This window comes from Sapajus apella, unplaced genomic scaffold (genome assembly GCF_009761245.1).
Source record: "Sapajus apella isolate SASKATOON/1434 unplaced genomic scaffold, GSC_monkey_1.0 scaffold9, whole genome shotgun sequence".
Classification (NCBI taxonomy): Eukaryota; Metazoa; Chordata; class Mammalia; order Primates; family Cebidae; genus Sapajus; species Sapajus apella.
In genome coordinates, this window is record NW_022436949.1 from 40,852,170 (window position 1) to 40,865,253 (window position 13,084).

General features: G+C 41.3%; 1 protein-coding gene across 5 annotated transcripts in view; it reads right to left on the reverse strand.

Moving 5' to 3' along the window:
• The window catches only part of ABCC4 (ATP binding cassette subfamily C member 4), a 280,796-nt gene that overhangs the window by 33,204 nt on the left and 234,508 nt on the right, over window positions 1-13,084 (reverse strand). For all 5 annotated transcript variants that reach the window (XM_032277487.1, XM_032277483.1, XM_032277486.1 and 2 more), the window contains 2 exons: window positions 12,857-13,012; window positions 1,605-1,694 (listed from right to left, as the gene is read on the reverse strand). In XM_032277487.1, coding sequence (XP_032133378.1) covers window positions 1,605-1,694; window positions 12,857-13,012 — 246 coding nt within the window. The remainder of the gene's footprint in view (window positions 1-1,604; window positions 1,695-12,856; window positions 13,013-13,084) is intronic.

Sequence of the window (13,084 nt, forward strand, 5' to 3'; positions counted from 1 at the left end):
TACAGGCACGTGCCACCATGCCCAGCTAATTTTTTGTAGTTTTAGTAGAGACGGGGTTTCACCATGTTGACCAGGATGGTCTCGATCTCTTGACCTCGTGATCCACCTGCCTCGGCCTCCCAAAGTACTGGGATTACAGGCGTGAGCCACCGCGCCCGGCCTAAATGCTTACTTTTTAAAGTTTTAATTTGCATTTATTTATTTATTTTTGAGACAGAGTCTTGCTCTGTTGCCCAGGCTGGAGTACAGTCATGTGATCTCAGCTCACTGCAACCTCCCCCTCCCAGGTTCAAGCAATTCTCCTGTCTCAGCCTCCTGAGTAGCTGGGACTACAGGTGCATGCCATTATGCCTGGCTAATTTCTGTATTTTTAGTAGAAATGTGGTTCCACCATATTGGTCAGCCTGGTCTCAAACTCCCGACTTCAGGTGATCCACCCACCTTGGACTCCCAAAGTGCTGGGATTATAGGCATGAGCCACCATGTCCAGCCTTAAATGCTTACTTTTTAAAGGCAAAAGACTGAATTAGGTCCTATGAGGGAGTACCAGTTTTATGATATGGTTTCTGCCATTAAGTAGACTGGCACTAATTTGTAGAACTAGGCTAAACACATAAAATCAGTGTTAAAATATACATACCAACAGCACCTTAACAGTCAAAGTCCTTTTCATGCAAAGGTGAGAAAATTTCAAGAAGTGGCCCAATGGGAACCACATAAATAATAGAAAATCCTTTAGAAATCAACATACTAGTATAAAAACATAGCAAATGCTACAGGGTTCTGTTACCTGCATTAAAACTACATGTTAGTCAATATAATTATTATCCCATTCCAACTGTTTAATTTACCTTTATAAACACTTTCTTATAATACTTCAAAGCATTTCATAAGTATGATCTCATTTATCTTTTAGTTAATGAAAAACTACTATGGTCTTCCCTTACTAGAAGTTCCCTAAGAACAAAGCGGTAATCATGTTCTCACTCATAGGCGGGTGTTGAACAATGAGAACACATGGACACAGGGAGGGGAGCACTACACACTGGGGTCAGTTGGGGGGAAATAGGGGAGGGAGGGTGGGGGGTGGGAAGCTGGGGAGAGATAGCAAGGGGAGAAATGCCAGATGTAGGTGATGGGGAGGAAGGCAGCAAATCACACTGCCACGTGTGTTCCTATGCAACAATTTTGCATGTTCTTCACATGTACCCCAAAACCTAAAATGCAATAAAATAAATAAATGGGAAAAAAAAAAAAAAAGAACAAAGCGGTGACATAAATGGTGCTGAGTAACTGACTGAGACACTAATAGAATCTCAACTCCTAAGTACAACTTCTAGTTTAATGCATTGCTAAAGACAAATAAAATACCACAAAACTGTTTTAGACTATAGGAAGAAAATTAAAATGAGAACAAGGCATATTTTATTTTTGGTTTTCATCATTATCAGTATACACATTTTAACATATCCACGTCCTCAATGATCTCCTGGGTGGTGAATAAAGTTAGCTAAACCACTAAGCTCCCCTTGATTTCCTTCAGTGCTGTAAAGGTACATATATTGAGGCTAACAGATTAAAGATAATTACATTTTATCAATTACCTCTTGTAAGGCATTCCATAGTTCCTCATCCGTGTGCTCATTAAAGGGATCCAGGTTTTTCCTCATTGTTCCAGTGAACAAAACAGGTTCCTAAGTGCCCAAAACAGTCAAGGTCATTACCACAGCCTCTTTTCATTTTATTCCAATGCTAACATCAACAACAGAATAAAGATAGAAAAAAATAAAATTCATGATAATCATTAATTATAGCATTACAAATGTCTGTTTACAAAACAACAAATCTATTAATTTTCTACTGTACAAAGCATGCTCCAAAATACCTTCCAGACCACTGAACACTAACAGAACTGTTGCAATGTGCTATCTTGAGAAGAAAATGAAAAAGACAGGCCTGATGTTTAAAACTGCTTTCCTGGTAATATTAGCTTAACATGAAATACAAGGGTATAATTATTTGAGGAAGTCTATATCAAGAGAGCCATAGAAATTAACTATCAATCATGTAATACTGGAAAACACTAACAGCATGATTAAAGTTTGTGCTTCTAAGCAAAATTATCAAGTATTTTCCAATTTGCACTAAAGAATAAATTAGGATTATTTTCCCCATCGGCAAAACAGTTTTCCAGGATTAAAATCTCTCGCCACGTGCAGTGTCTCATGCCTATAATTCCAGCATTTTGGGAGGCCGAGGCAGGTGATCACCTGAGGTCAGGAGTTCAAGACTAGCCTGACCAACATGGAGAAACTCTGTCTCTACTAAAAGTACAAAAATTAGCCGGGCGTGGTCATGCATTCCTATAATCTCAGCTACTTGTGAGGCTGAGGCAGGTGAATTGCTTGAACTTGGGAGGCGGAGGTTGCAGTGAGCCGAGATTGCACCATTGTACTCCAGACTGGGCAACAAGAACGAAACTCTGTCTTAAAAAGAAAAAAAGAATCTCGCCAATGTCAGAATGGGACATCCCTTTTTTTTTGTCCAAAGGAGATCTAAACTATTGGGGCCAGAGGCGCCTCTACTTATGAAGGGACTGCATCTGATTTTGCATCAGTGAATCCCCACATTACCTCATCTGTGCATCAAGTTTACCCGGCTCACAGAAGCTCATTATTAACTACAAGAACAGGGGAGCCTGAAACCCATTATGAAGAAGGTCATAATAAAATTACATCAATTTAAATGGCTGTTCCTATTCATCCGCTTCAGGAGGAGCCCACAATTAAATAACTCTTGGAATATCAGCCTCTTCCTGAGTTTCAAGAGAGAATCTTGCACATAAGCTTACGTAGGCTGTGTGAAAGTTTTCTTCTGGTAGCTGGGTGTGGTGGCAGGCTCCTGTAATCCCAGCTATTTGGGAGGCTGAGGCAGGAGAATCTCTGGAACCTGGAAGCTGGAGGTTGCAGTGAGCCAAGATAGTGCCATTGCACTCCAGCCTGGGCAACAGAGCAAGACTCCATCTTTAAAAAAAAAAAAGTTTTCTTCTGAAAGGCTCTAATAAGCCAGGCCATAAGGATATAGGAGCGCAATCAACTGCTTTCAAGGATGAGGGCAGAACAAGGGGATGCACGGATGTGGGAACACAAGAAGGTGAGACTCTTTCACAGGAACCACTGGCCTCAAATCTCCCCGGTCTTGGGGCTGGACTGTTCCTTCTCAAAAGCCAGGGAAGAGAGATGAAGGAGGCAGACTTCTTTTTTCTCCAGCCATGAAGAAGAATGATAAGGAGGCTCTCATCCCTTTCCCTATTGTCTCTGTTTTAGGCTGGTGAGAAAGAAATGGATGTAGAAGGCAGACAGGGTACCACCAAAAACATAAGTCCTCAGCAAAATGCAAAAATGGAAAAGATGGTAAAATGGTCACTTGGTTTGTACAAAGCTGATAAAGTGGCCAGTATCCCCACAAAAGCACCAAAAAGTCACTGGTCACAGGATGTTTCCAAATTACGGAATGGAACCGAAAAATTTCAAGAGTCCTAAGTAAGGCCTTTCTTAAAAGTACCCAATTGAAGACCAAAACCTGAACAACCATCTACACAATGGTGAGACTTTCTTGTGAGGGGAATAACCATCATTCTGGTTATTTCAGACTGAAATAAAAACTTGACTTACCTTTGTAATTATCAACTCTAAGATTCCAACTAGCTAGGTAATTTCTCCTTTAAATGAAGTTGACAGAAACCATGCGACCAGGAGAGGGGTGGCTGCAACTCACCCTTTCTTTCTCTCTTTGATGCTCCTTCTCCTCCTCACAAGGCCCAAAACTGAGGGTACAATTCCATTCAGTGGCCAAAACCCAGAGACTCTTTGTGGATATGCATTTGAGCAGATAAAGGGGCTAAGAGGGGAATGGGTTAAGAAATGGGCTTTGAGCCCATTTAGAGCTGTGAGAAGCAGTCCTTTGCTTATATTAACAAGTCTATTACCTTGTCTAGGACAGCCTATGCTACCTGAACATTTTTTCCTTCAGGTTCCTCTCCCAGAGAAAAATCACACCCATTACCAGGTCTAGGGTTTGACTGAGTGTCTGCCTAGGTTTTCATGGTATGCTCTAGAGAGATGATACCTAAGCTAATCTATGAACAACTTTTTTTGCATTTTAAAGACTGATCATTCTGCCTCTGTTGAGGGATCAAAGGGCTCACAGTATTAGCACATTTCGGAATAGTAGTTTTGGAGGATCAAAAGAACAGGCATACGAGTGTACAATTCAAGCCTAGTCATCCTGTCTTCCATAATCCAGGGCCCCTTGCCTGTCACCTTCCTTACTGTCTTTCCTTTAGAAGGGAAACCCCTTGAAACGATGAATCCCTCCAAAGACCAGGGGGAAGGACTGAAGTGTGATTCTTCACAGGACCTTGAGTTTCTCGATTTGAGCCAACGATGTCTGTAGCTGCTTTAGGCTGAGCTCTAAGCTCTGACCTCAGATCCTCTGCAGGACCTATGGAGGCTCTGCTAATTATCACCAACCATCCATTCTGGCTTTTCTTGGTTAAAAAAGCCTAAATTTGAGTTTAAGCAATTCCCACTGCCATAGCGTTTCTGTTTAAATCCACACTGTCGTTTTAAAGAAAAATATTAAGTAATTATTTATGTTTCTTTGGCAGCATTACACAGGAGAAAAAGGTTTAGCAAATAAGAATATTTCTCTTTGTTATGACATGCCAAATATATATTTCATGAGTAAAATTTCAATCAAAACTTGCTGAATGAGAATGATTTAATGAAACATTAACTGATTGAAGCTATATTTTTCTTTAAAACCAGCAGGTAATTTGTTAACAATGTGTTTTAATCTGCCAATGTGTTCTACACGTGGTGTTCATTTTGGTTTCTACTCATTCTACTTTCATCTACTTGCCCAACAAGAAACCATTATATTATCTTCAAAAGATAATAAAAGTGCTCATAATAGTCACATACTGCAAGAGCAGATAAGAGTCAAATTAATTATCATTTCTGATAGATATTATCATTTAAAGTACCCTCCTCCATGTAATGAAGTAAATAAACTAATCTTATAAGTAAGTGTTATAAAAACGTTTGCAGGTAGAATATTTCAGAGTAGGGATTTATGGTAGGACATACAATCTTCATGTAAAATATACAAGATTTATTAGCCTAAGTACATATCTTTTGATGGTACATATTTTAAAATGTCATTTAATACGAGTTTTATTTTAACCTCCATAGTTAGCGAAACCAATGCTCTGTTCGAGATATTATTTTAAATGAAGCACTAAATCAAACCTGTTTCTCATTAGGGTTTAAAGTTCATACTTTTTAAAAATCCTTGCGCCGTAGTGAGTAGTAAAATTTTGTCCTCATTACTAACATAAGACAAGTTGATAGTAAACATGTGACCAAGCCGGGCGTGGTGGCTCACACCTATAATCCCAGCACTTTGGGAGGCTGAGGCAGGTGGATCACCTGAGGTAGGAGTTCAAGACCAGCCTGATCAACATGGCAAAACCCCATCTCTATTAAAAATACAAAAATTAGCCAGGCAGGGTGGGGTGTTCCTGTAATCCCAGTTACTCAGGAGGCTGAGACAGGAGAATCGTTTGAACCTAGGAGGCAGAGGTTACAGTGAGCCGAGATCACGCCACTGCGCTCACCTGGGCGACAGAGCAAGACTCTGTCTCAAAACAGCAACAATGATAATGATGACAATGAAAAAACCATGTGACCTAAAAATGGCCATTCTGAATCAAAGCATTAGTGCAGTAAATTGATAATCCCTCAGCAGTACTGCAAGACTGAAAATTGCAGTCTTCCTAGACCTTTCGTATAAACTTCTGGAAGACAAGCCTCTCATTATTTCAAAAAGAAACTCTATCCACTAACCTTCAGACATGTAAAACGACCTGGGACCAAGACAAAAACTGCATGGGGAGTTACAAACTAGCAGGGCAAAGCACAATACTTCATCCTAATCTTGTCCCAAACCAGGAAACTTTCCTCTCTTAAAATATACACTGCACAGTGGCTGGCCACACTGCTGTTGCTTGGTGTGCTCAGAGCTACATGTGAATTTCAAATCCTGAAGACGTTGATTAAGGTCCCCCTGTGCCAAGAAAGAGGGAATCACCTGAAATCACTTTAAATCTTGGTTTCCTATTATTTTTTTTAAAATCCTGTAGCCTCAGAATGAACTGATCATCATCCATTTACAGAAGAAAAGAACATTGTTCACCAACAAAGGAAAAAGAATTTAAGTCGTGTAAAGTCTTCTTTAGATACAAAAAGGTCACCAGCTCCAGGGAGCAGTTCCATGGTTTTAATGAAGACTTCAGTGTAAAGAAACAAAGGACTGACTGCATTAGGCCAGAATCCAATTGTATTTCTTTACTAGTAACTGCATACCTACGCCTTTTTCCCTTTGAGTTTTGTTCTCAAAAAAAAAAAAAAAAAAAAAAAAAAAAAAGGAAAGAAAACCAGGTAATAAAAAAGAAGTCTTAAAGAGACACACTCTGGTTAACCTTTTCAACCTACTGAAGGAAATTCAGGAGTAGAAATATCAAGATAGCAGAAGTCTGAGCAGTGCCCTGCTTAAAAAGTATCTAGCTTTTGCTCTGATTTAAAAACGAAAAAAGTCCATCCAATACAAAAAATGAATCTGTTTAATCTTAGCAAAGATTATAGCTGTTGATGTATGCCAACCCTTAGGGTGCTATCATAAATGTTGAATTCGCATGGAGTGACTCTTAAGTTGAAAATATTTCTTTGTGCCAATAGAACTGGAAGGCTCTAGGAGTAAAGAATCCATCCAGAAAACATTTTGAAATCCATTTTTCCAGATCCTTCAGTTAAGCAAACTCTTCTCTGAGTTACAGTTCCACCGTGGTATTCTCTTTGGGAAATGCACTTAACTACCTTGTGTTATAAACACAAAGGAAGCATACATTTCAGCTAACTATTCTGTTTAAGAAAATTATTTAGGAAGTACTTTCACTGTTTGCTTCTTCCTGAAGTTTTGAATACAAATTGAGGGGTACTTTCTTAAGGATTCAGTATTTTCAGTATTTGTTTGTTTATTTATTTATTTATTTATTTATTTTGAGATGGAGTCTTGCTCTGTCACCCAGGCTGGAGTGCAGTGGCGCCATCTCAGCTCACTGCAACCTCTGCTTCCCGGGTTCAAGTGATTCTCCTGCCTCAGCCTCCAGAGTAGCTGGGACTACAGGCACCCACCACCATGCCCGGCAAATTTTCATATTTTCAGTAGAGACGACATTTCACGATATTGGCTGGGGTGGTCTAGAACTCCTGACCTTGTGATCTGCCCTCCCAACGGCTGGGATTACAGGCATGAGCCATGGCACCTGGCCAGTATTTGTTTCTTAAAGTGACTCCAGGACTGGCCCCTGACTGTGTCTGTCACCATCTCTGTGCCCCAGTTCCTTCCCAGGTCCTTGCTGCTTACTCACAACCACTAAGCTGGGTTGCTCATGGTGTGGTCAAGAGTGACAGAGGATCCTGACCCATAAATGAAAGGGATGAGCCAGGCAGAGAGAGAACACAGAAACTCGTGCTCCACACAACCCCGGGAAGCCATGCAGGCCAGACTTGCCCAAACGTGGCTGTTCAGAGAAACAGCACTTGGTTCTGCTTTTGCTGTGTTTGCTCCAAACTTCCTAGATTCCCTACATCAGGGTGTGGTGACACAAGCAATTAGGCTTTCCACTCATTTCTGAGGAAGAGGGGTGTATGCTTTCTGCACTGCCGACCAGTAACCTTCATGTAACCTCAAGTCTTTGGCCTTCTCCACCCTCTGCAGCCAGCGAGGCCTTGGAAGACGAAGAGCTCTGAGCTCCCACAAGGCAAGGTCTGGAGGGTCTTCTGATGCTCACTAGCCCGTGACACATAAGTGAATATACTCTGTTTCCAAAATTATTTTCTTTTAGTGCTTAGTGTCACTTAAGGTTTTGGAAAAAATAAAAAGAAAAAGAAACCACAATTCAGTCTTTCAAAATGACCTAACCATCCAAATGTCAGACAAAGCTCAAAGAAAAGATACCTTTTGACTTTGCTCTATATTTGCACTCTTTGGTTATGGTTTCTGGGAACCTTCTGTAAGTTGGGTAGATAGAAAAAATGAGTACTTTGGGAAGCCAAGGTGGGCAGATCACGAGGTCAGGAGATTAAGACCATCCTGGCCAACATGGTGAAACCCCATCTCTACTTAAAATACAAAAATTAGCTGGGTGTGATGGTGTATGCCTGTGATCCCAGTTACTCCGGAGGCTGAGGCAGGACAATAGCTTGAACCCAGGAGGTAGAGATTACAGTGAGCCAGGATCGTGCCACTGCACTCCAGCCTGCGGCAGAGCGAGACTCCGCCTCCAAAAAAAAAAAAAAAAGAAAAAGAAAAATACTGAGTAAAATGTCTGATGAGACATCATGCTATCCAACCAACATTTACTGAAAAATAAAGTGAGTTGGATAGTTATTAGTTCTCATTCTACTACTTATGAGCTGTACGTGTCCAGGTAAGTTATTAATTTCCCTGAGCCTCAGTTCATTTCTGGAGAATGGGGCCAACTTGACACACGCCACCCGGCTACAGTGACAATCACTGTGTCATGGGGCTCCTTGCATGGTGCTGCCAGGCAGCAGAAGCCCAGCCAAGCAGGGCAGGGCAGTGAGGTACAGTGCTCTTCAGACGGCAGGTGCAACCAATGGATCATGAAATCAGTTTTGTGGCTCGAGACCGTCATTATGTCTTTTACATGAACCAGAACAGAATATATATAATAGAAAATATCAGGGCGCAGAAGCACGGAGTAATACCATGTGGAGAGGCTTTTGTTTGTGTGTGTGTGTGTGTGTGTGTGTGTGTGTGTGTGTGCACCTGCACAAGCCCACATGAAACCATGTTGCAAAGCAGAGTTCCTATCGGGGATCGTGCTGGCCAACGTGGGTTTAAAGTTCCTAGGGGAGGGTTTAGGAACTCAGGATCTGGTGTTGGGATTCGCCCTACATTCCATTTGAATCCCGGCTCTGCTGTTTACTTGTTAAGTGGGTTCAGCAATCTGTGCCTCAGTTTGAAAATGTGTCAGATGAGGATGACGAAGAATTGCTGTGAGGACAAAGTGGGAGATGGCAAGGAAAGAAGCGAACCATGCTAAGGGTTCTGCAAACGTTAGGAATTCTCACTACTTCTGTAACTTGTCTGGGACGCAACGATCACTAAAGCACTAGATCTAAGAGGGACAGCCCTTGCTCTCATGCAGGGCTAAGAACCAGTGTCAGCTGCCTGCTCCGGAAATGCAAAGCATTAGTGGGGAACTGAGAGCAGTCAGGTATGCCACTAAGACCAGGGCGGGAGGAACCCAGAAAACTAAGTGAGAGCCTCACCTTTTGCCCCTTGTGGGAAAAACATTAGATTTCTCTCTTAGGCTTTTATTGTGCACATCATTTTTCTGTGTTTGTTGCTGCTTCACTATTTAAATTTACATAAACAATTTGGTTCAAGAAATTCACCAAGGATCACAGAAATAGAAGTTAACGAGCCAAGTCCTTCTAGAATAGTGAGTAGCAATAATATCCTCAAGGCCTGCGCCCCAATCCTTAATTAGAAATAGGTACTATTTATTGAGCATTCCTCAGAACCCGGATGAGGGCCACAAACATGTTCTCATCCAGTAAAATCTTCACAACCAATCTGTGAGTTCATAATTACTAGGCCTGGTTTAAGGATGAGGAAACTGAAGCTTGGAGGCTAAGTGACTTCATTGAGGTCACACTGGTATCAGGCAGTGCTGGAATAAAAATGTGGGTTGTGCTGATGCTTAGAAGATGCTCTGAAAGATTCTGTCCCAAGCAGTCTGCTGAATGATTTCCTGGGTCGCATTAAGCATTGCATAGTCGCTCTAGACTACGTTTCTTTTTTTCAACCAACATGGAGCCTTGGAGACAAGGCCATACAAAGTTAAAAAAGAAAGGTTCTGTTTACAATGCTTGGAGATCAGGATCTACATGGATACAAAGCTTAGTAGTGTTTTGTAAGCATGCTCCCTGGACTATATACATAGCACATTTGCTCAAAAGTAGGGTGGAAACTTATGGAACGGAACCAAAACCTGGTGATGTCAAGGTATATTTAGTCTTTGCTCAGATGTGCTTCCAAAAGATTACTGGCAGAGCCAAGAATCATCTAACGTTACTTCTTTATTTAGAGTTCTTTTATGTACACAAGCACACAACTATTTCTTATTAGGAAGCACTCAAAGTAAATGCAGGGCAAGTTCCTAGATCCTTTCATCCAAGGATATAAAAGTACTTTACAGACATGCCCATTATCTCTGCTAAGTAAACTGCATTTGGCCCATTTTTGAGATGGGCAGAACCAAAATACAAAATTTGAGAACATATACTCTCATTTTCTACTGTAGGCACCAAGTCATGCTTGTGATAGCCAGAGGGAATCTAATATGTTACACATTTCTTCCCATTTTATTCAGAAAGGGATACTTTTTATCCTTTAAATTAAAAAAAAAATTGTGGTAAAATACGCATAGCATAAAATTTACCACTTTCACTGTTTCAAGGTAAACATTTCAGTGAACTGAAGGACATTCATACTGTGCTGTAGCCATCAACACCATCCATTCATTCACAAGATGCTTTTCGTCTTACAAAACTGAAGTCCTACGTGAGATACTGTAACTTCCTATCCCCCACCTTCCCTCAGCCCCCAGTGACCATCCTATTCTGTGTCTCTGTGAAATTGACTAGTCTAGGCACCTCATATTAGGGGAACCATCCAGTGTTTGCCCCTCGTGATTGGCTTATTTTCACTTAGCATAATGTCTTTAGGGTATATCTGCATTATAGACTATGTCGGAATTTCCTTCCATTTTAAAGCTGAATAATTTCCCATTGTATGGACAGACCACATTCTGTTTATCCACTCATCTGGTGACGGACAATGGAGCTATTTCCACCTTTTGGGTACTGTGATGATCATGGATGTACAAAAACCTGAGATCCTGCTTTCAATTCTTTCAGGAAGTGGAACTGCTGGGTCATATGTTAGCTCTCTGGAAAACTCTATACTGTTTTCCAAAGTGGCTGCACCATTTCACATTCCCACCAACAGTGCACAAGGGTTCCAATTTCTTCATATCCTCAAAATTGCTGAAGAGTGATTCCGGTTGTTTTAGAGGTCAGTGCTAGGGTAGCCATAACTGTACTTGGTGTAAGATAAAAATCACATTCTCCTTCCCTTCTGGTGTCATGTTCTCTATGCTTCTTAATAAATGGGCCTTTGACAGTTGTTTATATCCACATGCCCAGAAAGCACATTTCTGCCTGGGGTTTGCTCTTGTCTCCTCTCCGTGTTTCTCTTCTCAAGAATGTGTGAGTGTGAGTGTGTGTGGGGGTCGGGGGTTGTGTTCCTCAGCTCCCCTCAATGACTGTAGAGTGTTTTAAAAATCCCACATTAAAAACAAACAAAAACCCAGCCATGTCTGGAGTTGAATGTGCAGGAGTGTTAAAGTGAAGGACGGGACGGAACTCTAAGCCTGATGGAAGCCATGAGGCCCCACAGCTGCAGACCCCAAGCCGGTGGGACAAGGTCTATCCTGCTTATGCCTATACACCTGGAGAACAGTAATTACTCGATGGATACTTCCTGAATTTATGTTAAATATGAGCCAAGGCCGGGCGCGGTGGCTCACGCCTGTAATCCCAGCACTTTGGGAGGCCGAGGCGGGTGGATCACGAGGTCAAGAGATCGAGACCATCCTGGTCAACATGGTGAAACCCCAACTCTACTAAAAATACAAAAATTCAGCTGGGCACGGTGGCATGTGCCTGTAATCCCAGCTACTCAGGAGGCTGAGGCAGGAGAATTGCCTGAACCCAGGAGGCGGAGGTTGCGGTGAGCCGAGATCGCGCCATTGCACTCCAGCCTGGATAACAAGAGCGAAACTCCGTCTCAAAAAAAAAACAATTTAAAAAAAAACAAACAAATAAATATGAGACAAAGCAATGATAGGAGCTCTCATTGTGCAAATAATCCAAACTCTAGAACACTCCTTGAGAGTCATAATTCTGTTAAGGAGAAGAAAAGATAATAGAATGAGAGCCCAGGAAGGCATGGCCAATTTAATCCTCTACCAACATAGCAAACACATACTGGATCTGTGTGAAGTATGCCACACACCCTCACGACGGCGATCCTAAGAAAGACAAAGCTGAAGGGCAGAGAGACGGAATTCCTTTACTCATGTTCCTCCCTGCTGTTCTGAAATAACTCCCTGGTTAAAATCATTCACCAAGAGCTAGATTCTAAAAGTCACAGCAAAGCAACTATAGCTTCGTAATTCTCACAGCCCACATTTCCACAGAAAGCTCTTCATGAAGGTGATCACCTTTGAGAAGGTAGCTTTAGTTCCTACAGCACAATTCCAACATTAAAACACTTAAAATCCACGTCTCCCCTTAGAAACCTTTCCAGTGCTAAACAAACCATGCATCATTTTGTTCTTAGAATTATGTGGTCATCAGTGGATAAAGCTGTGGCATCTGAGTACAGAAATCTATCTGGGTAAGTTATTATTAAATATCAAACACACACACACACACACACACACACACACACACACAGAGAAACAAACAAAGCCGGATATCTGATGAAAATATCTGCCCTTCAAAACATGCTCTATTAGGTGAAAACAACAACAACAATCGTTTAATCCAATTTTTAAAAAAGCAATAAAAGTAAAAGCAATTAAACATAGTTGCTCTTCTAAAAGGAGCAGGTAAGGACGCTATGACTTGCATACCTGAGGTATGATTGACATTTTCTTCCTTAAATCGTGAAGTCCAATTTCAGTTGTCAAGATCTTATCAATCCAAATTTTACCTTCGGGTTCTGACAATCTAAAAAGGGCCGAGATGAGGGAACTTTTTCCAGCTCCAGTTCTTCCCACAATGCCAACCTACAGAGAGATCCAGGAGACAGGATTAAAAAAAAAAAAACCACAAGATAAAGCAAAAGCAGGAGAAAACTC